The 26919-nt window shown below is 44.0% G+C and overlaps 1 protein-coding gene across 6 annotated transcripts in view; it reads left to right on the forward strand.

Annotated features, from left to right (window-relative positions):
* Positions 1 to 26919, forward strand: part of CELSR1 (cadherin EGF LAG seven-pass G-type receptor 1) — a 166129-nt gene that overhangs the window by 94743 nt on the left and 44467 nt on the right. For all 6 annotated transcript variants that reach the window (XM_061366230.1, XM_061366233.1, XM_061366232.1 and 3 more), the window contains exons 5-8: positions 2313 to 2401; positions 23400 to 23557; positions 24694 to 24857; positions 26267 to 26392. In XM_061366230.1, the coding sequence (XP_061222214.1) occupies positions 2313 to 2401; positions 23400 to 23557; positions 24694 to 24857; positions 26267 to 26392 (537 nt within the window). The remainder of the gene's footprint in view (positions 1 to 2312; positions 2402 to 23399; positions 23558 to 24693; positions 24858 to 26266; positions 26393 to 26919) is intronic.

Here is a 26919-nt window from a genome sequence, read left to right on the forward strand (position 1 = left end):
GGTGGCATGTATCCGTGCCACTGTGGCCTTCTCACAGGGGAGGGGTTTCCTCCAGAAAAGCAGCCGTGGCAGTGGCGAAGCTCTTCATGACACAAGTGTGATCAGAGCAAACCTTAACTATTCCAGCCTCAGCAGAGCAGTGTTTCCCAAGTTAAAAAAGCTCAAGTTTCAGCTAAAACCTCACGCCCAGCTGTGCTAATTGCAGTGACAGGGGTAGCATGCAGCTGTACAGCATGGGTGAAACACATTGAAGCTACCAGAAATCACCTCTTGGGCTTCACCAGACTTGCTGAGGCTCTTGGAGTCCCTTTTGATGGAACACTTGCATTCCTGCTTCAGGCCAAGAGCAGGTCTGTTCACTGGGGAGGCTTTGATGGCTTTACCAAATCTCAGCAGGGCAGACAAACTCTAGTTGTCACAAGTTAGGAGGATGTTTTCCATTGGGATAGAAACTGGGAAGGTCTGTTGTTGCGTAGGTCAAGTGGGGTTACATGCAGGTCAAGTGAGATGTTTGTATCTCTGTACCAGGCATGTAATCGAGGTAATAATACTGTTATTTCCCATTATCCATATTAGAGATAATAATGAAGCATGCAGGCTCTAGTCAGCTCTTAGTTTATTGCTGTGAAAAGTGAGACACTGCAAGCAATAAAGCAGTAGAAGCAGAGGCAGAGCCCACCTCATCAGCAGTGACAGTCACTCAGACCTCATGATAAATCCTAAGCGACCCCATCGATTTACCAGCAATGCTTAAATGCATATCAAGACCTTTGAATTGAAGTTATTTGGTTTCATTTCCCTTTATTAGCTCAAAGTTGTCTAAATTAGATTTTAAGGCAGACTTTTGAGTGGATTAATGCAATGAAGTAACATGCAGCATACGGAGTGATGTGCTTTCTTCTGTAGCTCTGCTCTGCCTGTCTAAACTTGAATTAAATTGCTTGGAAGGCACCCTGAGGATGAATGAGGAAAAAAAAATAAATTCTGCTTGCGCTTATATGCATTTAAATGTGGAGGAACTGCTTTAAAATACATGAAACTAAATTTAGATTTGCACTGCTGCACCTGAGAGCAGGTCTGGTCCTGTATGTTACAAATGGTATTTTCTTTGGAAGGAGGATGGTTTATATTTTATAGTTTTAAGTGGCTTTTCACGAGCAGTACAAGTTTCGGACACCTGATCTGACTGTTTTACCTGTCGCAGCAACTTTTTCATAGAAAGCAAAGCAAAAGCATTGGAGACCAGAAAACTTCCTTTCACAGAAACATGCAAGCTGCTTAGAAAGCCTACTTTTCACCATAGATTTTTTATCACTAAATGATAAAAAACAATACAGCAAGATGTCAAAAATATGCTAAGCTGAAATCTGTACTGTTTAAATAACAGAAGTATAGAGAATGGGTGTTAAAGGGTGGTAGGAGACACAGGATTAATACTTCACACGGGGTGAAGCATTTGTTGCAGATAGAGATGGACGCACATTTTCAGCTCAGCGATACTCCGAACTTTGTTAGCTTATGGGAGGGAGTTATTTTTCCTGTGGTTTATTATGTAGAATTTTCCAGCTGTTAAAAAAAGAGAGAACAAAAAAACAGGCCAAAACCCAGCAATCCCTCCTCCGTGCCATGCCTTTCATGTACTTTCAACACCAATGTTTATTTTGCTGCTACCTCAGAACAGATATGCCTGGTTACTGAGCTGCTTCTGCTGACTCAGACCTGGCTTAAAAGCTTCAGTTTAACAATTGCAATGGCAAGGACTTGCTTTCTAATTTAAATACTGAAAGGCTGCCAGTAATTTTATTAATCATTGTAAAATGTTATTGGGACCAAGGTTACCGTGGGGTTTACACTGGAGGGCTTTTGGATTTCACTCTCAACTCCGACTAGGAGTAGGCTTCCCTTCCCTGACAAAACAATCCTGGCACGATACCCATCATGTTAAAAACAGCTCAAAGTGCTGCCTTTGGCAGAAATGCAGAAAAATTCATGTACATCTTTTCCTCAGTTGACTGCTTCATCAATGGCTGTATCTACCCGCTGCATCTGCTACAGCGCTCTGCAGCAGCACAATGGAAAATAACACAATTTACCTGGATGTGCCAGAATCTATTTTTGTATTTGTGCACCAAAATAATTATATGAATCTGGGGATATTTTCCATTTCACAGGACAAAACCTCGAACACCTCCATGGTGAAGTAAGACAGCTGCATCCTGTGCCTGATGAGGGTCTCTCTGTCTTTAGGTTTAGTGCAGAGTGAAGGTTGCAGTGATGCTCACTTACTTTTTCCCTTCTGCCTGCCCTTGCAGGGGAGACAACCACTACAGTGGCACCGTTCGTTCCAGGGGGGGTCAGTGATGGGCAGTGGCACTCGGTCCAGGTGCAGTACTACAATAAGGTAAGACTAATGGTGTCAGAGATAACCTGTTATTTGTAAAGTTATAGAGCCATGGGTTGTGTAGCTCTGACCTGATGTATGCGGAGGACTTGAGTTTTACCCATCTAACCAGGCACATTGCTACAGCTCTGCATGAGTGGTACTGGTCTTGCTCACCTTGCCTGAGATGAAAATTCCCTCTGAGGGCTTTTGAGTTTTGTCTCAGGAAGGCAAAAAAGCCCCCAGACATTAGTATGTCCTATTCAGGAATACTACCGGGGAACCTTCAGTACTTGAAACTATTTTGGTTTTCAGGTCTTTAAGCCCTCACAAGTGTCAGTGCATCTCAAACAATGGATTCACTGATTAGGATCTTTTTAAAGAACTGTGCAGAGCAGGAGCCTTTAGCGTAGTAACTACAAGCCACTGGTGTACAATTTTCTGATGCAAAGCAAAATTCTTCCCTATAACTGTTGTCTTCTGTAAAATGGCAAGTTTAGCTCACACAAGCTTCTCTCGTTTGGAAGATTTGGATATTACATGGCTGACACTTTCAGTGATCAAGGGCTATCTTGCTAAATCAATTTTTTGTCTGCTATGTAAAAATATATGCAGAAGAAGTGCAAAAAGTGCCATTGCACACAGCCCATGGCACTCAGAGGTGTGCTCAATGGTCCCCATCCCACAGCTGCACCATTGGTAGATGTCAAGAGCAGGTTCACTTTGAACCAAAGGCAGGGGCTTTCTGTGAGCTAGCCATTTTGTGATGAACCAAAAAGCATGGTGCTGGGGTGTACGGTGTCACTGTTTGCAGATAGATGTCAGAGCCCTTCTGTAACCTATAACAAAAATCAGAAAATCTAGTTAGTTACTGAGAAACGTTGCTTTTAAGTCTGACATGATAGCATTATGGTGGATCACGTAAGGAAATAGAGGAGCATTGTTGGCTGTTAAAAAGGAAACAGGATACTGGTGTAGGAAGCTGAATGGAAGCTGAAGGATTAATATAGTCAGCAAGTTCTTTATTTCCCAGCGCTGCATCCTTTCATCACAGTTTGTGTGCAGTTTGAATGGGAGGATTAAAGTTTTCTTTGGACTCCTAGATAGGGTCTTCTAGCCCGAGGGTATTTTACAGAGGAAATTAATTTCTTATTAGTTATTTTGTATTAAATAATAAATGTTAAAACTTATTAAATAATTAATATACTTAATATACTTTGTATTATCCAAAGCACAGAGAAATAGAAGCAAAACTTAGTGTGTCACCATGCATGCATGTGTGGACACTTTGAGGCTCTTCCTTACAAACTGCAACGTGCTATGTTTCCATAGTCTGCGTATTTCTCAGTGAATCACTTTGGTAGGGTAACTGGCACTTGCTGATGCAGTGGAGGGACATCCCAGCTTTCAAGCTTCTTCGTGGATGAGGAGTGGAGGGCACAGATGCAGGAACAGCCACAGAAGCAGCTTGCTGAAGGGCTGCTGGCCAGATAAGGGGTCCCAGGCAGCCCCAAGACACTCTTTAAAAGGCAAAGAGATCTGACATGGATGCTAAAATTAAACCCCTGCCTCACTTCCAGGGCTTGCTGCTGTTGAAGCAGACTGGTAGGTGTGCCATGTTAGCAAATGGTGTTTTCCTGTCATTAACCCTGTCATCATTTTCTTCTTCTGCCCCAGTTCTGCAAAGGGGAATAAGTCAGTCCCCACTGCATGGGAGGGAGCTCAGGGCACAGAGGGAAAGCAGGGGGCCCATGCTAGGAAACACCACTGACTTCACTGCATTTGCCACTCACATGACATAAAAGTGATGAAAAGCAAGGTCACTGTGGAAAGCAGCGCTGCACCCTTTGTGTTAGAGATCAAGGTCATCACTTTCCCCTTAGCAGTATTTAATATAGAACCATAGAATCATAGAATAGTTAGGGTTGGAAAGGACCTTAAGATCATCAAGTTCCAACCCCCCTGCCATGGGCAGGGACACCTCGCTCTAAACCATATCACCCAAGGCCTCGTCCAACCTGGCCTTGAACACTGCCACGGATGGAACATTCACAACCTCCCTGGGCAACCCATTCCAGTGCCTCACCACCCTAACAGGAAAGTATTTCCTCCTTATATCCAATCTAAACTTCCCCTGTTTAACTCATTGCCCCTTGTCCTATCACTACAGTCCCTAATGAAGAGTCCATCCCCAGCATCCCTGTAGGCCCCCTTCAGATACTGGAAGGCTGCTATGAGGTCCCCACGCAGCCTTCTCTTCTCCAGGATGAACAGTCCCAACTTTCTCAGCCTGTCTTCACACAGGAGGTGCTCCAGTCCCCTGATCATTCTCGTGGCCCTCCTCTGGACTTGTTCCAACAGATCCATGTCCTTTTTATGTTGAGAACACCATAACTGTACACAATACTCCAAGTGAGGTCTCACGAGAGCAGAATAAAGGGGCAGTATCACCTCCTTTGACCTGCTGGTCACGCTCCTTTTGATGCAGCCCAGGATACGGTTGGCTTTCTTGGCTGCAAGTGCACACTGAAGCCAGCTCATGTTCATTTTCTCATCAACCAGCACCCCCACGTCCTTCTCTGCAGGGCTGCTCTGAATCTCTTCTCTGCCCAAGCTGTAGCTGTGCCTGGGATTGCTCCAACCCAGGTGTAGGACCTTGCACTTGGCATGGTTAAACTTCATGCGGTTGGCATCAGCCCACCTCACAAGCGTGTCAAGGTCCCTCTGGATGGCATTCCTTCCCTCCAGTGTATCAACCGAACAACACAGCTTGGTGCCATCAGCAAACTTGCTGAGGGCGCACTCAATCCCACTGTCCGTGTCAGCGACGAAGAGATTTATTGAAGAATGGTTAAATTTGGGCAGCTCACAATACTGAGTAAAGGGCATCAGTAGGATGTGCTAACCTACATACATTTAGCATGCTCTCAGGCCTTTGCATCGTGTCTGGGAACTGCCTGTGTTTCACCAGCTCTTCAATAGTGAAGGTCAGAGTGGGCACTGCGGGGCACTGCGGGGCACTGCGGGGCAGTGGCGGCCGGAGGCAGCTCTGCAGACCTGCCTGCAGGCTGCCTGCCGCACCCTGCAGCAGGGATAAGCCTTCTGGTATTTGTTTGTAAAGCAGTTCCTTGGCTACTTCATGTTTTAACAAAGCTGGAAGTAAAGTTCCTGTGAGGAGGTTGAAAAGACAGAGATAATTTAGGGATTTGAGTTGTGCCAAGATAAATGGATGTTGTGTCTAAACTTGATGCAGCTAAAACATGTTTGAATAACAGAGGACCCAAAACTCACGAGTTTGCTTAAATTACACGCTCATATTATTCTGCAGGCACTGCATCCTTCTGCTGTTTCCAAAATCCTACCATAATGTCAGGTCCTCATCCCATCACTACTCAGATGCTGCACAGCCTTCCTGAGCAGGGAAAGCCTCTCCTGAGTCGTCTCCCTCCTCCCTGCATCCAGCTCATGTTTGATCCCCACCTCCAGCCCCCTCTGCACTCCCCTCCCATGTCTCTGCCTTTGGCTTGCTCTGGCATTTTGTATCAGCACCCTGTCCCTGGCAACAGGGCCACAGGGCTACCTCCACCAGCATGCCTATGGGGCTTCTTGCCCCTTCTTCCATTCTGCTGTTTGGGGAGCTTCTGGTCTTTGCTCCTTTTTAAACATCTCTTCCTGATGCTGTCCTTGGGAAATGCATAACCCATCATTCCAGAACCTGTAGAGATCCATTCTATTCATTTGTCTGTGTCTCACATTAAAAAGTCCTTGAAGAGGTATTTATACCTGCTCTTTGTTATCCCTCACTCATGTTGAGTTTCATCTGCCTTCAGTTGCCTTCTGCTCCACCAGCAGGATTTCTTTATTTAATAAATGTGATCACTTTTTATTACCCATTCATCAGGCCCTTCCTGTGCCACTTCTGTGCTTCTTTTCAACAGCAAAACCCATATAGACATTTTGAACATCTCATATCCACTCTCCTACAGCTGACTGCTGCCAGGCTGCTCATCCTGATACTGGGATCATTACAGCTGTGCCTGTCCTCTTCCCTACCCAACACTGTGTTCTTAGGCAGTGACAGGCTTCTTCAGGCAGGACTCTTTCCTCCTGCTTTACAAATGTGAGAGATGTTGCGGTGCAGGTTGAAATAAATAGCAATTTAGAAGTTTCCTGTTGTGCTCGCAGCAAGTGTCTGGTGTTAGGTACTCTCCTAGGTTCACCCTTCTTTCCAAGTGCCTTTTTTTTAAGCTTCTTTAAAGCATCTGTTTAAAAACTAAGCTAGGAACTGTTCAGTTTATTTCCTTCCTTCCACATTTGTACAGCATCTAGCAAGCAAAAAAGGGTTCAGTCTTCCTTGAGCTTTCAGATAATACAGTAATTCACATAGAGAATATTAGATTTCATCACAGCTGAGGTCGATTTTTGATCTTTCATTTTTGAGGAGAATGACTAACAGGCTTTGATACATAATCTAAGTCACTTCAGTCCAAAGCAAATTCTTGGAGATGAGTTTTCACAGCTCTGAAATCTGTTCCTGCAGTCTGAGTTGATCATGGTAGGATACAAGCAAAGGTTGAGTGGTTTTTGTCATGTGCAGCTCTGTGGATGAGGTTTGACTGATCATCACTGGAATTTAGACTCCAGGAATGGGTGACTTGAATGCAGGGGTAGCTGATGGGAAACTTCTGCAGCAGCTATTTCCTTAATGTGGCATCCTGGTGATGCTGCCACCCTGTGAAAAGTCAGTTTGGTAATGAAATAGGCAGTGTAGAAGTGACTTCTGTAAATCATTTTCTGTACTTAGCTCAGAAGCAATGTGCTTGGTAATATTTATCTTTAGTGTTAATGAAAAACGTTGTGTTGTTTTACAACTGCAAGGGTCCTCTGCCTCAGAGACAAACAGTGGAGTTTCATTGGTAAGAGATGAGTCCAGAGCTGGCTTTGTGCCACCATGTTTGTGGAGAAGCATCAAACAAACCTCTACCAGCTCAAGTATTTGATGCCTTCTTTCAAATCCTGGTATGTTCAGGCACTGAAAACATTGTAGTAATGAAACAGATTGTCAGAGGAGGAAAGGAAGCAACATCATTTCATTTACCATGCAGTGATGGAAATGGGTGCTTCCTCCCCGGGTAACAGCTGACACAGTTTCAGTGGGAGTGCCTAAGGGAAGCCCATGGATGTTGTGCTAAGGAAGTATTGGCTCTGTATTGAATTTCTGGAAGGGAAAACACTAAGGGGAAGAAATCTGTAGCTATAAGAGAGCAGAAGTGGACTGGGGGTGTCTGAGGGTGTTTTAGAACCATTCTCCAGTTCCAGTTAGATACTGAAAGACTTTTCAGCTACCCAGTAGCAAGGTATCAGTTTACCTGTTAGCAGTGTTACTTGCCATTACAGATGTTTGCTGATGAGGGGGGAAGGCAGGGAGGAAAGCTACTTTCTGGCTCTGTTAGCTCAAACACATTACCTTCTGGGATCCTGATCTTGCAGCCATTAAAATCAATGGGAGGCATTAAATTAAAGATGACCTGCATGTGACCTGCTTTCTCAAGAGGTGTATAAGAAATATATAAGAAATTCACAAGAAATGGGACTTTTTATATTATTTTGGCGAGAAGGGTGTGAGAAGGGGGAAGATTGCAGCCTGACAAACAAAACTGATTGATAGACAACAGCGGAAATAACTTGCTGCTTCTTCACAGGATAGCTGGCATAAAGGGCAGCAGCCGTGTCAGCTGCCCCCTTTGCCTTGGTAATGTGCTTCCTTTTAGTCAGCCCTGATGGAGTGTGGTCTTTACCCTTTGGCTCTCCTTAGCCTGCTGGCATGAGTAACAGGCAGTAGGTTTAGCCATGCTGACACTGATTTGGAATAGGAGCAAAACCACCAGGATTTTTGATGGGAATGATGCTCAGTATCAGTGATAGCACATGGAATATCTGGCATTTGTTGCACACACATGATCATATATGATTATAGGCAGTGCTTGGGACAGGGGATTCTGGTAGTGGGTGGTGTTTTTAATTAAGTTAAAACTTCAAGCCACTCTCACAGACTTCTGATGATAGAAATGCAATTTTGTTCAGAATTTGAGATACCCCATCAACTTTATGTTAATGTTTTACCTGACTCATTACCTCAGGCTAGAATTCATCATTTGGCACAAGATAAAAATGTTTTGAGTATGGACATGTTCTTTTAATTATAGGGGGCATGTACATGTATATTTATATACTGTGTATCTTATGTGTTACTTACACATATATGACATCAAAGTTGCTCAAGGACGTGAGTGTTCTGTAGGCAGAAGCTCCTTCTGGGTCTGTTTAAGGAGACACAGGATATCTTTACCTAAATGACAGAAAACCATAGAATAGCAAAGAGAAACGTGCTCTCAAATAGTGTCTGATGTGGAGCACAGTAGTTCTGGAGGATGGGATGAACAAATCCCTGAATGACTCACAGAATGACTCACAAGAGTAAGGGCTGTAAGACCCAGCAGTGGGTGTGCTTGGGATGGACACCTCCATGCTCAGGAGGTGTAAAATGCTGGGTGCTTTGGAGGGTGTCTGCACTGTACTGGTCCCTTGAGCCTGCAGGCTCCTAGGATGAGAGAGTCAGGACAAACATTACTCTTTTTTCCATAACTGCGATAAGTTTTCCTCTCATATTTGGTAATTGGTAGTAAGCTGCCGCTCATTCCCTCCTTCCTTGCATGTCTTTGGACAGAAGAGTGCTGTGGTTGTTGATGCTTGACTCTCTTAGGGGTAGCCCACCCCTTTCACAGCAGTTACATTTATCAGGGACCTGCTGCTTTCCATCCCTGTGCACTTCCCACCCGGCAGAGCCCAGACCTGTATTTGGCCTGAAGACAGCTGCCGGGAAGACAGGCAAATTCTTCAGTTAGAGATAAACTTAAAAGAAATGAGGGGCTGTTAGGGCTGATACTCGGTGTGTTGTGAATTCAAAGCACAGGAGATGCATTGCCCTGAATCAGACTCACATATGCTTTCAAAAGTCTCCTGCCTGTGGTAAATGATGGTTTCTCTTGAATTAACTGGCCTTCATCTGGGCAAGCTGGAGCTTGAGCATCACCAAAGACTGAGCTAATGCTGTAGAGATTTAGTTCTCAGCCCACTCGTGCACTACATTTTGCCAGTACCTTTCTTTCCCAGGGAGGATCTATCCCTCATCCATCGGCTGGAAGCTGTTTCCAGGTGCCAAAACACCCTCTGTTTCAGTGCCAAGTCCTGAGCTGTAATTGATGTTCTGTTCCTTGGGTGCGTGCAGCAGCTCTCCCCTTGTGCTTGCTCAGCCGGCGGGCAAGTGAATGGCAAGGCAGCTTTCTCTCTCTTCCATGGGTTCCTCTGCCAGAGATGATCCTGAAGGGTTAATAACCATGGCCATAGAGCTGTGCTGTGGCACCAGCAGAACTTACTGTTTGCAGCCTGCTCCATTCTGTGGATCACTAGTAGTGCCCCACAGACTGGCCACTGATGCCAAGAGGTAGCTGTGGGAAAGGAGGAAGAGGGGAATATTTGGAGTTACAGCGTTTGTCTTTCCTAGTAACTGCTGCGTGTGATGGAGTCCTGCTGTCCTGGAGATGTCTGAGCACCTTCCTGCCTGTGGGAAGTGGGGAGCAAATTCCTGGTTTTGCTTTACTTATTAAACTGCCTTAATCTCAACCCATGAGTTTTCTCACATTCACCCTTCCAGTTCTCATCCCCATCCCATTTTGAGGGGAGTGAGTGAGTGGCTGTGTAGGGCTTAGCTGCTTGCTGGGGTTAAACAATGACACTAAGCAAGAAACAAGCATCAGTCTCGTAGGGTAGCTGCAGGGGTGGTGGGGATGAGGAGTGTGTAGTAGTCTCCAGGGCCCACCAGCAGATGTAGAGGGGGCTGTTGCACAATGCAGCAAGGATGGCACAGATTCACTTAGATGCATGATAGGTCTTGCTGAAGCGTGCCTTGCTTGTACAGAGCACCTGCTTCAGCTGACCGTATAGAAAGCATTAAGCTCTTGGGCTCAGTGTTATACAACCCCTGCATTTACTCATACTCTTACATGTGTTATGCCTGCTACTCATTAGTGGAATTATCTTTAGGATTATCTTTATAGCAGATCTCTAGCATTCATCACTGTCTTTGTTTAACTAGAGCCTCTGTTTTGTTTCTGGGATCCTGTGTAGTGCAGCTGCCTAGCAATGGCCAGGGGCAGAGCAGTGCTGAAGGACTTAAGGACGTGCATGCAAAACTGCTCTTTCAGAAACTCAGGTCCACTCCTGTTGTCCCACCCAGGAGCCACTGGGACCAGATTTGACCTAGCCACCAGTCCCTGGGGAGTGACACAGCTGTACCTCCAAAGTCAAGATCTGTAGGGCTGCATGCTGGTGCACTCATGGGCACCTGGAAGCTTGGTGGCCGTTCACGTTCCCTTGCTATGGCCAGGCAGGACATGACCTTTAATCCAAACCCTTTTCTAAGCACAAGTGGCATGGGCAGTCACAGGCAGTGAGAGCAGTGCTGGTCTGTTTTCGAGAGGTTAATGCAGCACTTTATTTTGAATAGGGTGGGATGAAATACAGCAACTTCTGATGGCCTGCTGCAGAGACCATAAGAGCCATGCTGACTGTGGCAGACATGCCCTGCACCAGGTGCCTGTGGAGCTAGCAGATAGGTTATCTCGTTTCCTTCTGAAAACACAGACCCTCTTTGATGATTGCAAATTCATCTCTTATGGAAATATATTCTTTATTCAGGACCAATAATTGATTTCACCACTTTCCCTTGGGGGAGTGGGGAGAAAGGCAAATATCAACGTTTTAGTGAAACTCAGACCTTGACAACTGTGCCAAAAGACACAGATGGCACTGGTTACTGCTTTCTCTCCCATAAAGGGAGCTAATTCTTCTTTTAAGTGCTGGGTTCGCGGTGCCCTCCACCATGACCAAGAGGCAAACATGAGCATCACACAGCAGCTCCACATGGGCTTCCCTGGGCCACCCTACTACCACACTGCCCCATTGGCAGAGGCTACCCTTCCAGCATGGAGCCTTGTTTGCTCAGCCCTGGGTCTGCCCCCCAAGCCTGCCAGCGAGGCTGCCAGTGCCGCGGGTAAGTTATGAGGCAGGCATATATGCCTGTGGCTGAATAGGGATTGCCAGCTCCTTGGAGAAGAGCCACATAGCTGCAGCAGCTAGGCATAGCTTCTAGTCATTGGACCCAAGGTGAAAGACTTTGCCCTGACAGTACCCAGGACACCATGCAGTATCGTTTACTTCTTAATCTCAGTGGTCAGGAACAGTGGTGGGCAATTAAACAAGTGTGCCTGGGAGCACCTCGCACACCAGGTCATGGTTGCCCCTGCCAAGTGGTGTGCTTTGTACCTCAGTTGGAAAAGACAGACCCCAAAAGAAGTCACATCACTGGAGATGCAGTAAGTAATAAAGGCTGGGTATGACTTATGCAAATATCTATCACTTGTGACATCTGAGCAGATGTAATTGTGATCTGAGGGAGAATTTCTGAAGTTAATCCTCTTGGTGGCTTGCAGACTAATTTGTTAAGGGATTGAGGGAGATTTTCTAAATAAACAATGCAGTTATTGAAGATTATGATAATGCCACTGTTGATCAAATGTGGGCCCCACCACAGTTTGGGTTTTGCTGGCTCAGATTGACTTGCTGTGATTACAGCATCCGTGATCAACAGCAGCCTGCTCTAGTATAGCTTAGCATCGTCTGGTAAAGAAAAATGCAGAACATTAATTGTACTGTTAAGCAAATATTGGGGGGCAGGCTACTGTAAATACCGATCATGTCATTCAGTTAGGAACAACCTACTTCTCTGAGCATATTTTTCCAGGAAGTATAATTTTGTGAGTCTGCATTTCCAAACCTAGATGCGTAATATTGCTAAGAAATGCCATTACAGCTTTTAAAAGCCCTCTCAAGTGGGCAAAGAAGAACATGTGTTAAAATTTAGTGCTTCCTCTTAAAAAAACTAGCATATTCTTACTTAAGATTTAATCATATTTCCAGTGTTATCATTTCCTTATCATTGTGAACATATAGCAGGGTTGCAGAGATCGGTGGTGGCACAGCAAGGAGGAGGCAGCAGACAGTGCTAACTTCCAGCAGAGCACTGGTGTTATACTTCACCAGATCATCAATTTGTGCTGGTGCCTCTCCTTCTATGGCGTTTTCATGGGATCAAAAGTTCCGCCATAGCTTAAGCATAGGAAAGCTTGCAGGACACCAAAAACACAGGGAGTGTGACCACACTCAATTCATTCCTCTAGTTTTGAGAAGGACTTATCTGTGGTTACCTGTGTAATTGCAGGGCCTCTTCACAGAGCAAGTTGCTGGGGGCTCTTCAGTTAGATGAGGAAGAAAATCACTTTTCAAGTGAAAAAGTCACTTTCTGTGCTAGTACAACCAGTATTTGTAACAAACATCTAGAGGGATGTGCATGTTTCATTTACTTTTCAACTCAATACGTCAAAGAGTTTTTACTTATATGAAGGATTACCAGTATTGTTAGCCAGATGCTGGCTATGATAGTTCTTTCACAACTTTCTTGCAAGAGCAAGAGTTAGTCTATCAGCAGGGTATAGTGCTTTCTGGTGGGCAGGCTTGTGAAGCATACAGTAGGCAGTGCTGGAGGCACATGTACAGTATGAGGGTATGAGGAATTTGTAGGTGTGTGTTTGTATTAGTCTGTACTGTGTATTTTTGGAGCAAGTGGGCATGGCCATTTAAAAAAACCTATCAGTTAAAATTTCAAGCAGCTAAAGGAAGGGGAAGAAATTAGGCTTTCCATTGCTGAATGCATGCCAACCCCGTACATTCAAACTGTTGTTGTAGTCAGACACATAAAACATGTTCCTCATGTCATGATGTAAAACATGTCATTTCCTACATGGTCAGAACTCAGTTTTTATAATGCCACAAAAAAAGGTAATCTCTGCAAAAATAGTTTGGTTTATGAGTCATTTCCTGGCATTCTGGCTGAAGATTCAGAAACTCCTGTCCTTCCTGAGGCCAAACTCATTTTTTCATAGAGATCCAGAGGATCATCAAGGAAATTCCGAGTCTAGGTAAGACCACAGACTTGGTACATAAAAACATGGAGCTTGACAGGTTCTGATAAGAAATCCTAGAATCACAGAATGGTTTGGGTTGGAAGGGATTTTAAAGATCATCTGGTTCCAACCCTCCTGCCATGGACAGTCTTCCTACAGTTCTGATAGTCACTCTGTCCTTTGAAATCATTACATCAAGCCAGTATTTCCCTTTCTAAAGGAAAAATTCAGCTTGGGTGCAAGCATTGCTATTGAAGCAGGACTCGCTGGCTGATGTTCTATGGCTGTATAAGACCAAGGCTGATTAGATGATGAGTTGCTTCCATCCATAAAATACGGTATGATCCTGTGAAAACCCATCCCGGGCTCCAGCCTGCAGTGTTGCAGGTGGGAAGCCGAGACCCAGGAGGACAAGCAAAGTTTTGCTGCACATTTGCCCTGCTTTAGGCTCTTCCACAGCACCTACCACTCCCTGAGCGGGACTTCAGTCTGGCCTGTGGCAACCATTTACATTCCTGACATCTCCTGAGAAGCACTGAAGGGCTGCCTGGCTAATATTTACTTTCTCTTGGTCCTCTCAAATGTGGTTGCAGAGCCTTTGCAGGTGTTCGGGGTGGGGGGAAGCTGATCTGCGGTTGCAGAACACGTGAGCCTGGACTTTAAAAGCCCCTCCCTGTAACTGCACTGATACTTATTCATCCTGCATCAGTAGTCATTGTTTATGTTGATCTTGGGGGGTTTCTTTCTGGTAGAGGGTAAGTGCGAAGTGATTGGTATCTGGGAAAGGAAATCAGGATTTGGCGGCAGAGCGACATTCCATTGTCTTGACACAAAATAACAAATAACTCGCCTCTAAATCCGTGTCCCGGGAAATGAAAGTGTAAATCAGTGAAAGTCATTTGGAGGTCACTGAGATGTGAAGTGTGACCTGCTCCTCAGCTCTCCATGATAGCTTTGAGAAGTCTCTCTGGTGGCTGGGGTGGAAGAGGGCGAGCTCATACCCAGTGCCTGCGTATTTCTCTCCTACAACCTGCTTTTGGAAGTGGTGTTCTCACAGTTTGCAAACACCACCTTAAAATGTTCCTTGTTGTGGCAGTGATTTTATAACCAAATGCAAACAGTAACTTTTCAGAAACCATCCACAGGTTTTTTTGCTCTCTAAGTGGCAGTAGGGACCATGTCATGCAAAGCCAACCTGAGCCCTGCTCTTCTGCAAGGCTCATCCTCAGAAATGCTGTTCAGTATTTACTCCTCTCACTCCTTCCAAGTTTTAAAATGCTTGATTTGTGTGTTCAGTTACAGCACTGCCCACCCCACACAGGAGCTGGGTTCACTCAAGCCATCTAGTACCATCTAATACCATCACACCACAAAACTCCGCAGAGGTTTATTCTCCAAAGTGGTGATTTTCAGCTCCTCCTGAAGGCCAAGGAGATGCAAGGGACCTCCATGAGAGCTGGCTGAGTCTGAATGACCCTTGGCTCACCGCAAGGCCAGAGGACAGTGCTTGAAGGCTGTGCTGTGCAGCCCAGCCTGGTGCAAAGCCAGCAGAGTCATTGAAATGGCACCTCAGGAATTTGGTGCGAGTTCTTTGAAGTGCGCTGTTATCTCCATTTAATCACTCAGTAAATCTACAGTAGCTGCCTGATTTGCAGTAACTTTTCAGGTATTTTGCATCTGTCTCTGTAGTGAGGGGAAGCAGCAGTTTGCAATTACCTGGCCATGGAGAGGTCTGTGTGTACCAGGAGACCCTCGCAAAGATCTAGTGTGGGATTCTTGGATTTTATAGACATAGCTGTGCCCCATCAGCCACACTGAGCAGCAGTTTGCTTGGCAAGGTGTCACGAGGGATGAGTTCAAGGAGAAGGAGTTGGTTGCTGTGAGTGTAACATTCTGCTATTTCTGGGTATTCCTTGGAGACTGTTGGCAATGATGTTTGCATCCTGGATTACAAGCTTAAAAATTTATATAAAGCCAAAAATATTTGGGAGTGGTTCTTTGGTAGGTAGATATGGACAAGTGGCAAAGGGAGAAGGGTTTGATGAACTAGGAGAGGAGAGCATGCTCTTTTCGCATCCCTCATGTGCTTTCCTTATCCAGTCTCCGAAGATGCTGGAAGAACATCATTGTTGGTGAAAGGCAGGGAGGCAGCAAAACAGAGAAAAAAAAAGGGTTCAGAGAGCAGGGGGAAGGTGCGACAGCCACAGGAGCTTATCAAAGGGGAGGAGTGGGCTGCACAGCATGGAAGAGGGGGGCTGCAGCAACAGAGCACCGTGAATGCTGTCTCCCATGCAGAAAGTTGAATGCTGTCTTGGGGAGTGGGCATGGTCTCTTGACAGCCAAAACAGCTCTTTCTTGCAGAGTCACTGATTCAGCATCAAAGAGCTGAGAAGCACTTGGGAATACAAATTTGAGGATAAAATTTCCATTTGCAAGCAGGGAAAAACCGTTCTTCCCATCAGCACTACACAGCCTTTGACAGAATTAGTCCAATCCAAGAATAGAATCATAGAATCATAGAATAGTTAGGGTTGGAAAGGATCATCAAGTTCCAACCCCCCTGCCATGGGCAGGGACACCTCGCTCTAAACCGTATCACCCAAGGCCTCGTCCAACCTGGCCTTGAACACTGCCACGGATGGAGCATTCACAACCTCCCTGGGCAACCTATTTCAGTGCCTCACCACCCTAACAGGAAAGAATTTCCTCCTTTATATCCAATCTAAACTTCCCCTATTTAAGTTTTAACCCATTACCCCTTGTCCTATCACTACAGTCCCTAATGAAGAGTATATCCGCAGCATCCTTAGAGCCCCCCCTTCAGATACTGGAAGGCTGCTATGAGGTCCCCACGCAGCCTTCTCTTCTCCAGGCTGAACAGTCCCAACTTTCTCAGCCTATCTTCACACAGGAGGTGCTCCAGTCCCCTGATCATCCTCGTGGCCCTCCTCTGGACTTGTTCCAACAGATCCATGTCCTTTTTATGTTGAGGTCACCAGAACTGTACACAATACTCCAAGTGAGGTCTCACAAGAGCAGAATAAAGGGGCAGGATCACCTCCTTCGCCCTGCTGGTCACGCTGCTTTTGATGCAGCCCAGGATACGGTTGGCTTTCTGGGCTGCGAGTGCACACTGAAGCTGGCTCATGTTCATTTTCTCATCGACCAGCACCCCCAAGTCCTTCTCCGCAGGGCTGCTCTGAATCTCTTCTCTGCCCAGCCTGTAGCTGTGCCTGGGATTGCTCTGACCCAGGTGTAGGATCTTGCACTTGGCATGGTTAAACTTCATGAGGTTGGCATCAGCCCACCTCACTTTGCAGGAGTGGGATGATATTTGTGAAGGTACTGGCCATACTCTGTGGAGGGAAGGAGCAAGTCTGAATGCTGTGTATGTGTAACAGCCTTACCTTGTCCCCATGGTGGGAAAGGAGGGCTGCTTTCCTCTCTGCCCTGCAACTGGAAGAGCAGCAGCAATTCAGGCCATGCTGTTCACCGTGCCAGGTCTCATAGCTGTGCCTTAGGCCTCCTGCTTTGAATATCAAAGTTTAGCCTCTGGATGTGCCCGTGAAGGAGATAACAGATCAGGCTAGTAAAACTTGCTTGACTTTGTAGCCCAGCCTTGCTCCTGACAATCCGTGTTTCAGGGAGTTTGTCTAGGAAAAGGAACTGGTCTGGTGGCTTTTCAGGATTTGCATTTTTGACTCACTGATGGGAAGTCTTTTGGTTTTCTTTTTCACTGTCACAGGCTCTCATGTTTCTCTACACACTCGAGCCAAGTTTGTGTAAAGAAATGCCATTAAAATATTTGGGGAATAAAGGGGATACATACATCAAAGGAGTAAGGGGTTTATGTGAAATGATTTGTCCTGCCTTTCCCTGGTGACTAATCAGGATGTGTAAAGGATTCACACCGCTTCATTTTAAAGGTGCTCTGGAAAAGGTGTAGGAGGAAACTTTAAAAAGCACAGATTAACGTTAACAGTTTCTCTAATCTGGCCTAATTTGGAGTTTCCCGATGGATCAGAATGGTCTGCAAACCCTGGCGCTAAGCTTCTCTGGCATTTCCTCGTCTGCCCCTGGGATTACAAGTGTGGCGCTTTCCCCGTTTTGTTTTTTTTTCCCTGTTTATTTATTTATTCCCTTGCAGGGGCCTGGGCTCCAGCAGCTTGCCCAGGGAGACTGCCGCCGCCTCAAGCCCCTAATGAGCTTTTTGACCACTGAAGCAGCACAGCATCGCCTGGGAACGGGAGGGGAGTTCTCCCTTCCCCACGGCAGATAGCAGAGCAGAGGCCGGAGGGTTAACGAAGGAGCCAGGCGCCTGGCAGGCTGCCTAATGAGCACCAGGGATCCCATAAGGGGAACCCGGCCGGAGCCCCAGCAGCAGCCTCCAGTGGGACTTGATGCCAGTTGCTCCATTTCTTCCCATTGTTAGTGTAGGTGGAAGTGTTAGAAAGCAAAGAGCCCCAAAGGATATGAACATGAGGCATTTTCCACCTATAACTTTGGGTGGTGGGGGGGGTCTGAACCAGCACACTAACAATGCAAAGGAGAGGGTTTTTTTGTATTAAAAATAACTAGGAAACAGATTCTTTTTAACCTTTAACCACTCCAAACAGTCAATAAATCATTAGCTACTGATTAACAAAAACAGAAGGGTAAATTATTGTCTGGTAAGCAGACTCTTGGAAGCACTGAAAGGCTGGCACTGACTTCAGGATGGCTTTTCTTTTTACACTTTAGCACTTATTAAAAAGACAAGTCAAGCTCTGCATATTAAAGCTATGCCACACAAAGCATTTAGAAAAATACCAACTTCCTAAAAATAGATACATTTTTAAATGAGTACAGTGACCTGAGCAAATGCAGTTATTTTAGTTATACAACATTATATCTGTCCCCCAAGAAAACAGATCTCCTCATGCTGAGAATAATGAGGTGGGTTGTGTCTCATCTGCAAGGGTTCCCAGTTTGGGTTCTCAGTGTCTTGGCCGTATTTACCGTCTGCTGCTGAATCGTCTCCTCAAGCTCCTTCAAAAGGCTCAATGGCATGGCTAAAGCGGCGGAAATCCTCATAGCCAAGGTTCGGGATGGAGGGCACAGCTTTCAGTTTGAGTTCAGGGAATATCCATGATGTTGGAACACTCCCATGGCCAGCCAAAACCTCTCTCCCTCTTTCCATCTGTGGGAAAAGTCAAGTGGCAATTGTTTATCTAAGAATGAAAGTTGGAAAAAGGTGTTTCTGGTAGAGATGTTTGTGGGACCTTTGGAAAAGCACTGTTATCTTGCAGATTAACTAATAAAAGGGTGGGATCTAGGAATCTGAGTGTCACTGCTGCTGCTGAATGACTAAACAAACATTTGCACTTTGTAGTATTCCTATTACATGTACAGTAGCTAGTCTGGTTTAACTCAAAATAAGGTTACAAAGACTGGACTATTTGCTTAAACCTTTCCAACAATTCTGCATCACGACTTTTCAAAACAATGGTATTTTTAATGTGAAATTATAACAGTTAAGTATTTAAGACAAGGCTTCTATTGTCCCTTAATCTGTTTGCCTTTTCCATTCACTCTGCATCGTTAGACCATCTGTGTCTTTAATAAGTAACTGTGTGGGCTCCCGCAGTTTAAATATTGACTTTAAAATAATAGAGGATCCCAATGAAACTGAGATACAGAGGAATATCCATGTCTGGTGTTTCAAGTGGAATGGGAGTAGATTTGTGCAGTAGTTTTGTAAACTACAAACAGATGTGTTTTGATGACCTTTTCTCCTCTATCTGGTCTCCATTTATAAAACACAAGTTCACAGATTAAGCTTCTCAGGGTTTTACATGCACCTGGGAGAATCTACATGTGTTTCTGCTGAAGCTGTGGGGAGAAGTTCAAACAGTTTATTGCTCTATACTTGGGTTTCACAGAAATCAGGTTTGGCATCACTAGTAAAATACCTTTGTGGTACTGTTCTCTCATTGCAACCTGAGAAAGTCAATGCAGGTGGCCAAAGGGAGTTGCATGCACCTTTGCAGCTGGAGAAGGTCACTCCTCAAGGTCACCACTGAGGACAGTAGATGAGTCTCGCTGTTAATTCCGCTGTGGTCAGAAAGGGAAGCTGTCATTCGTGCAATCTGCCCATGACTCTGGACAGGGTTGAATGTCATGGATTAGACATGAGATTTGAGATTGTCCATCCATAGATCAGAACCACTAATTTCCTTCAGGAAAGCACAGTGAGGCAAAGTTGTTTCATGACATTATGTACAATGTTAGGTACTAATTGCCATTATTTGGGGAACATAAATGTGGTTCATCTTACTTTACAGACAGAAAGAAAGGTAGGTGGCTTCTGCTCTCATATGTGGATCCTGAATCAGGACTACTTCTTCTCCAAGTGACTCTGTATGTGTTTATAACAAGGAAACACAAGGGTCAGTACAACAGACACAACACACTTTATATGGAGTTCACAGGACGTTTGAAGATCACTGTGTAATGGTGCTAATAGACTGCAACACTCAGGACTGCTTTATTTTTTTACTTTTTGAGTCCAGGATAAATCCAGTTTTCCAAGTTTTTATTTAAGGGAGATCAGGTTCTGTCTCTGGCACTGCTTGGTTCCCGTTCTTGCTACTTAATTTTACAGCATGTGGTCTTTGAAGTTTGAATCCCAGCCTCTTTCTGGGCAAGCACTAAGCAAAAAGGAGCTTTTAGGGTTAGGCAGCACAAGGTAAATTTTCAGCCCCATGAGCAGTAACTCAGTTACATGACTTGTATCACCATTAATGGGGGTCATGCTGGTAAATTCCTGTACACCACACTGCACATTTACTCACGGGTTTAGAACTGGCACAGCTAATGAAACTTGCCTTTCGGGTAGCATGGGGTTTCAGGAGATGAGTCTGACAGGCAGAAAGGGCTCCTAAGTACCCAGATGAAAGTCTGGCTTTTAACTCCTTGAACATTTTTCCAGAAAATAATAGTGTGAATTAATGCTGGTTAGTGTTAGCTGTTCCTACTGTTAGGGATCAGTCTTGCTCCAGTAGGATTCCATTGAGGCAAAGATCATGCCTGAAATGTGAATGTGTGTGCTACCATTTAGTGTTGGCAATTCAGTTTCATGTGTATTTCACCAACAAATTAAGCTCTTTTTTATAATTTTCGCCCTTGCTGTTTTCCCAGTGATGATCCCTGCTATGACTTAGCATCACCTGATGCCTTCCAGCTTGCTTTACTCATGGGCATCTTATACCCATTTGTTCTGTTCTGTGTCCGTTGCAGTAACAGCATCTTCTCTTTTCCAAAACCCTTCCCCAGCCTTTACTTTGCTAGGCTAAACAAGCCAAGTCCATTTTGTCTGTTTGATAAGGTAAGCTTTCCATTGCTCTGGCTGAATATGCTGTAGATAAAAGTTATTTTTAATAAATGAACTCAAAATGGTAAAAAATATTCTATCCTGTTCAGTGTCATGAAATTTCTTCGTGCCCTTCTTCATAACAAACCACTGTTGTATTGCCTTTTTTGCCTCTTAATCACACCATGGGTCATAACTTTTTTGTAGTCAATTAATAGTTATACTTTTCTCATTTTTCATCATTTATAGCTGATGGTCTCTGAACCTTCAATAGGAATTCTTGTCATTAGACCCCAAGTTTCATGCTGTGTGATTAATTCTCTTTGTAGCACTCAACTATTCAAATGCACAATGCTCTAAATATCCTTTGATTCACCAGCAAACTATATTAATCAAAATATTAAATGAATAAAATCAGTTTCATGATGTAACTCTGAAAGATCTCCTAACTTGGGCTCCCTCTGTTCCAGTCTTTTTAATTATTTCACATTATTTCAGTTGATAAAGTATTCCCTATACTAGGTGCTGAGATGATGAGTAGTGTAGTACTTGCCATATATAAGAGAAAAAAGAGTCCATGTCCTATTAAATCCGCCAGAAAAATCTCTCTTTCCTCTCCCATCAACATATTCTTACATTTTGGGAAAAGCCTTTTGTGTCAAATGAGCTTTTTGACATGGTCAGAAAATCATGGCATGTTTGAACTAAGTATGAACTGCCAGTAGGTCTCTGTTCATTCACTGGAATAGTCTATTTCTTCTTCATCAGCTTATTGTTCTGTGTGGTCATCAGAGCCAAAAAGATGCCAGAGATCTGCACTGCAATGATCAGTTAACATCTAGAGAAACACTTTGCACTTTCTGTGTTAAATAAAAGTACAGAAAAACTCAGCGCGCCACTGAGCTAGTTGACTGTGAAGGAGCAGCTGCAAACTGCTGACTCTCATCAGGTTGCAATCTTGATTAACACTGGGCAGATCCCCCCTGCTGCGAGAATAAATACCCTGCCTTTGTCAAGGCGCCCATGTAAGATACAATAGGTTATGTCAGTGAATCACAAAACCACAAATGTTAATCGGATCGCTCCTTCAGATGAATAGGAGTAGGACCCAGAATGTAAACATTTTAATTTTGGAAGGGAAGGGCTGCCAGTGGCTTCATTAATTTTCTATGTAATTTTTCATTCACTTTGAAAAGCTGCTCACTAACAAACACTGCCATCATCGCACACAATAACATTTTCAGCACTGCAAATATGTACGCTTCCTGTCGTTCCAGGCTAGGCAGTGGCAAAGGCCTGGGAGTATCGGAAAAAATAAAATCTGACTTAATATCACTCAGGAGAGTTCAAAACCTTATATTATGCCACTGCCAAAGTATGTGATCACATTATTTCTTGGTAGAGGAAATGGAAAATACTTTCCAACTGGAATTGACACCAGGAAGCAGCTTTTAAAAATGTTTTTATACGTTGGGATAATTATCCTTAGAAATAGATCCGTATTTCATTTTGATGCATGATCAAAATGGCTGTATGTATTTCAACAAATTTATGTGTGTACAACGGAAACAAAAACAATGGGCACTTATCCCTGTACTGCTTCTGCGTTTGCTCTACAAATAAGGGATTTCAGTATGCAGTTGAGTAATGCATGTTTTAAAGTGGCCATACAGCAAACTACAGTGTGATGTCCAGCTGTCCGCTGTTTTCATATAGTTATAAATACTGTTGATCAGCACGTCATAAGAATACCTCTTGGCTTTCAGCTGTGCCAGGTGTCTGGCCAGATCCTGGTGACTCCATTCTTGTGGGGTTTCTCTTTGCTCATAGAGGAACAACAGCACTCAGGCTCATTCAGCTTCTCCTGAACCCCTAAAGTCTGCAGAGATCCTGCACCAGTGGTAGATTAGGGTTCTGTAGCTCTGCGAACACTAAACGTGGAAAACAGTTTTCTTACAGAATTGGCTAGTTTTTACTAAGGCTGCTATGCTGGCCTTCATACACACTCTCCATCTTGTACTTGAAATAAGAGGTCATTATCTAAGCCCCCTCCTAGTTATCAGCCAGCCTTTCACTACAGCTTTATAAGAACCTGCACTTAGTTTCTGGTGGCCCTGACAGAGTATCCCCATCAGAGGAAATTTGACTTAAGCCTTTAGCTTCACTTGTGACATTACATCATTTTGTGGTTTTCTGTGTTTGGGCAGAAACAACGTCAAAAATCAAGTGACTTCATTCATTTGAGGTGAAGAGTTACAAAATGAGCAGAATTGTTAGAGTTTGCTATGCAGACGTAAGAAAACGCCTCTTTGAAGTGATTTGGGCCCAAGTAGTTCAGCATTGGAAAAGACCAAAGCCATTTCTGGCCATGCTGTATATCCCACTGTAAACTCTCTCTGAAGTTGTCCATTGGGTTTTTTTCTTGCCTAAATGTCATAGGTCAAGTTAACTTCTGCTGTTTTGTTTACATATCCTATTTTAGTCCCCTTTGGGGGTAGGACAAAGTATGTTGTTGAGATGGCTGAACCAGCATCTAAACCCCATGTGTACATAGCACTTAATGACATGTGCCAATTCTTTCTTGAAGCCCAACATTGGGCGATTAGGAATTCCCCATGGGCCCTCTGGAGAGAAGGTGGCGGTGGTGACTGTGGATGACTGTGACACAGCAGTAGCCGTGCGCTTCGGGAGCCTCATTGGAAATTACACCTGCGCTGCCCAGGGGACTCAGACCGGCTCCAAGAAGTAAGGATTCCCTCTACTGCCTGTTCCACTCCTTCTCTTCTTCCAGGGGAGAGTCAACAGTATGTGATTAACCACTAATGAAATAGAGTTGGAAAAGCAGTTATGATTTAACAAGAAAAAGTAACAAGGTTTAGTTTGGCAATGGAATTTGTTGCAGGCTACTGCAATTGGCAATAAACTGGGTGGAGTGCAGAAAGTTTTGTGTAGATACACACATGCACCCAAATTACTTGTAAAATGTAAAAAAAAAAACCCAAAATGGAGTTCAGTGTGGCCAGCCCACAAAAAGCATCTACTCAGTATGAAAATGTAGAAAGAAGGACAGATAAAATGTTAGACTTCATTAATGAAAGTGATTGCTGAAGAGCTTATTATGTCTGTCATTTAAGTATATAAGTTAAAAGTCCTGTCTCTAAAGGAGATAGAAATAAATGAGACACAGAAAAGGCCATTGAAAATCATTAGGTATAAAAAAAGATTTTCTTTGAGGAAAGACCAAAAAAGATTAGTACTTTTGAGTTTAAAGAGGAGATGGATAGCAAGCAATGTAGCAGGAATATAAAGTAATGAGTGATAGCAGAAAGACCATTGAGGTACATATGCTGCTGTAAAATCCCAAGAGGAGGGGTCACCATAAAAATCAGGGCTAATTCAAACTGACCAGATGATACACTTTTCACACAGTGTGGAGTCATTCAGTGGAGCCTGCATCCACTGAGTGTTATTAAGACTGAGATCTTCAGAATTTAAAAGGGTCATCACTGTATGATAATTAAGTAACTGTATCAAAATCTACAGCATCTCAGCCCTTGTGCTGAGGAGCATGACTGCAGTCAGAAGGAAGTGTCCTGTGGCTGCACATTTTTCCATAATTTTCATTTTCTCTTTCATACTGGCCACTGTTACAGAGAGGTCCTAGGGTTCTGTATGTGATGACAGCTCCCAAGTTGAAAGTTAGTGATGTTTCTGGAAGATCCTTCGATTACAAGCTCTGAAAGTGCTGATGTAGCAGAGGGAAGTTCGTGGCAACACAGGCAGACTAAACAGCTCAAATGTGCTTATGGAAGCAGTAAGATAAAGAACAAAACAAAACAAACTCTGTACAAGAAATTACGAACATTTCTTTGTTTTTTCAGATCTTTGGACCTCACTGGCCCTCTCCTCCTTGGCGGTGTCCCAAACTTGCCAGAAGATTTCCCAGTGCACAACAGACAGTTTGTCGGCTGCATGAGGAACCTCTCTATCGACAGCAAGCCAATTGACATGGCTAGTTTCATCGCCAATAATGGCACTCTGCCAGGTATGAGTGACTGCTGCCCCAAAAGTCAACACAAGGAAGCTCTCTCTGGTAGCTGTGGGTCTAACAGGGCTTAGGATATCAAAGGGCAGCGCTGGACAAAGCCCAGAAAGGGGCCAGAGGGGTGTGAAGATAGCAGTGTCCCCCTGTTAGCAGCACTGAGTGCAAAGCATTTGCCCCAGGCCATGTGGAAGGAGCTCAGGGTGCTGCTGGGCATTGTGCTGACACCACATCAGCTCCATCCAGACCTGGCTTGTTTGAGCAAGGTGCAGTCTGTGCCTGTGCCAGGGACACACACAATAGCCTGTGGTACAGCACACACTTAGAGGATTAAGCAGCAAAAGAGGGCCAGTCTTGTTTAGACTTTCCGCATTGTTAAGAGTTTCACCCAGGAATTTACTCCTAAATGAACTTCTCATTTTTGTTTGGTGGGTTTTTTTTTAATAGCTTCTAAATGTCACTTTGCTCTGAAAGCCAGTGGGATTAGTTCATGAAAAATATGGGTTTTAAGACTATTTCATGTTATGTTTGTTCTGTACATCGAATTCTGCAGTTCTCCAAATCTGAAACCTCCTTTATGAAGCAGCCTGTTGGAAGTTTTGATTTGGTTTCCAGTCCTTGGATCCCTGATTAGTGGGATCCCAGGATTAGTTCTGGTGTACAACACATTATCATCATAAAACTGGTTCTTACATGCAGTAACGACAAGTTCCTTCCACTCTGATGAAGGTCTGTGTAAGAGCTAAATTGCAGTTCTTAGGTATGTTGCATTGATCGTGGATTAGGAAGGGAGTCATAACATACGCTTCAAATAGCTATTTTGTCTTAGAGACCTTTTTAAACAGTTATGTCTCTAATATTAGTTAAACATGAGTTTTATCTTAGGGAAATACACATCAGAAGGCCATAAATATTTTTTTTTAGGATGGATCTTTTTGTTCCTCATACAGAAACGTGTTTAAAATAATGATGTTTAAGTAGCATAATTCCACTGCCACTTGCCTTTCCCTGGTTAGTGTCTCAGTTAGATGATGGTAAGTTGTGAACAGTGGTGCTGACTCACAGCACCAGTTGATCTGCCTGTCTCCAGCAGTGGATGCCAGGGAAAGAGTATAAAACCAGGGCAAGCATGCAGTGGTATTTCCCGCAAATTTTCTCGTAGTTCCCAAAGATTCACAGCTCAGTGACTGCATTTAATAGCCTCTGATAGATTTGTCTTTATGAATTTGACACTTGCTCAGCTCATCTGAACTTTTGCCATTCGCATTTTGTTTCACTGACTTAGAGGATATTAAAAAAACCCAAACAAAACCTATAATGGTCATGTCTTTTTACATAAAAACTCAGATAGAATAGCTCAAAGCCTTTTTCTTGTTAAAACCATGTAAAATAGCTGTTTTCCTGAATTTCAGGCTGTGCAGCACAGAGGAACTATTGTGAAACCAACTGGTGCCAGAATGGAGGCACATGCATCAACAAGTGGAACACATACATCTGCGAGTGCCCCGTGCGCTACGGAGGCAAAAACTGCGAGCAAGGTGGGATGTGAAGACCTCTTCATGTGTAGTCATTCATTACCCATCATTAACATCTCATAGCACATATGTCAAACTGTGATACTTAAAGGATAGGAAACTAGGAAACAGAAAATTGATGTTAAGACTAGAAGTCACCCTTTATCTATTTGAAATTATTCTAGAGATCACCTATATATAAATACGATAGCTGTCATGAGTAACAGCAGCTTTCACTGATTTACTTACATAAGCAAAGGAGTTACCCAGAACTTGGCAGTATTTAGTAATTTGTTCATAGTAAAAATGCCTGATCTTACGCCCCTTTAAATCAGTGGAAAGAATCCCGCTGACTTTATTGGGTTTCGACTCAAACCAGGGATGAATGTGCAGTTTTAATCACCACTTTCTTGGCAAGAAGGCACTCTGCTCAGTACAAGCCCTTTCAGATTTATGGGGTTTTTCTTTGACTGAACACGATACGTGTGTACGTATAAAATCTCATTAATAAAGGATGAGGAAGGAGCAGCAGGTGTGTTTTATAGGGCGTG

Source organism: Neopsephotus bourkii, unplaced genomic scaffold, assembly GCF_033783945.1.
Source record: "Neopsephotus bourkii isolate Nb327-2 ecotype Australia unplaced genomic scaffold, CSIRO-AGI_Nbou_v1 NB_1328, whole genome shotgun sequence".
Lineage (NCBI taxonomy): Eukaryota > Metazoa > Chordata > Aves > Psittaciformes > Psittacidae > Neopsephotus > Neopsephotus bourkii.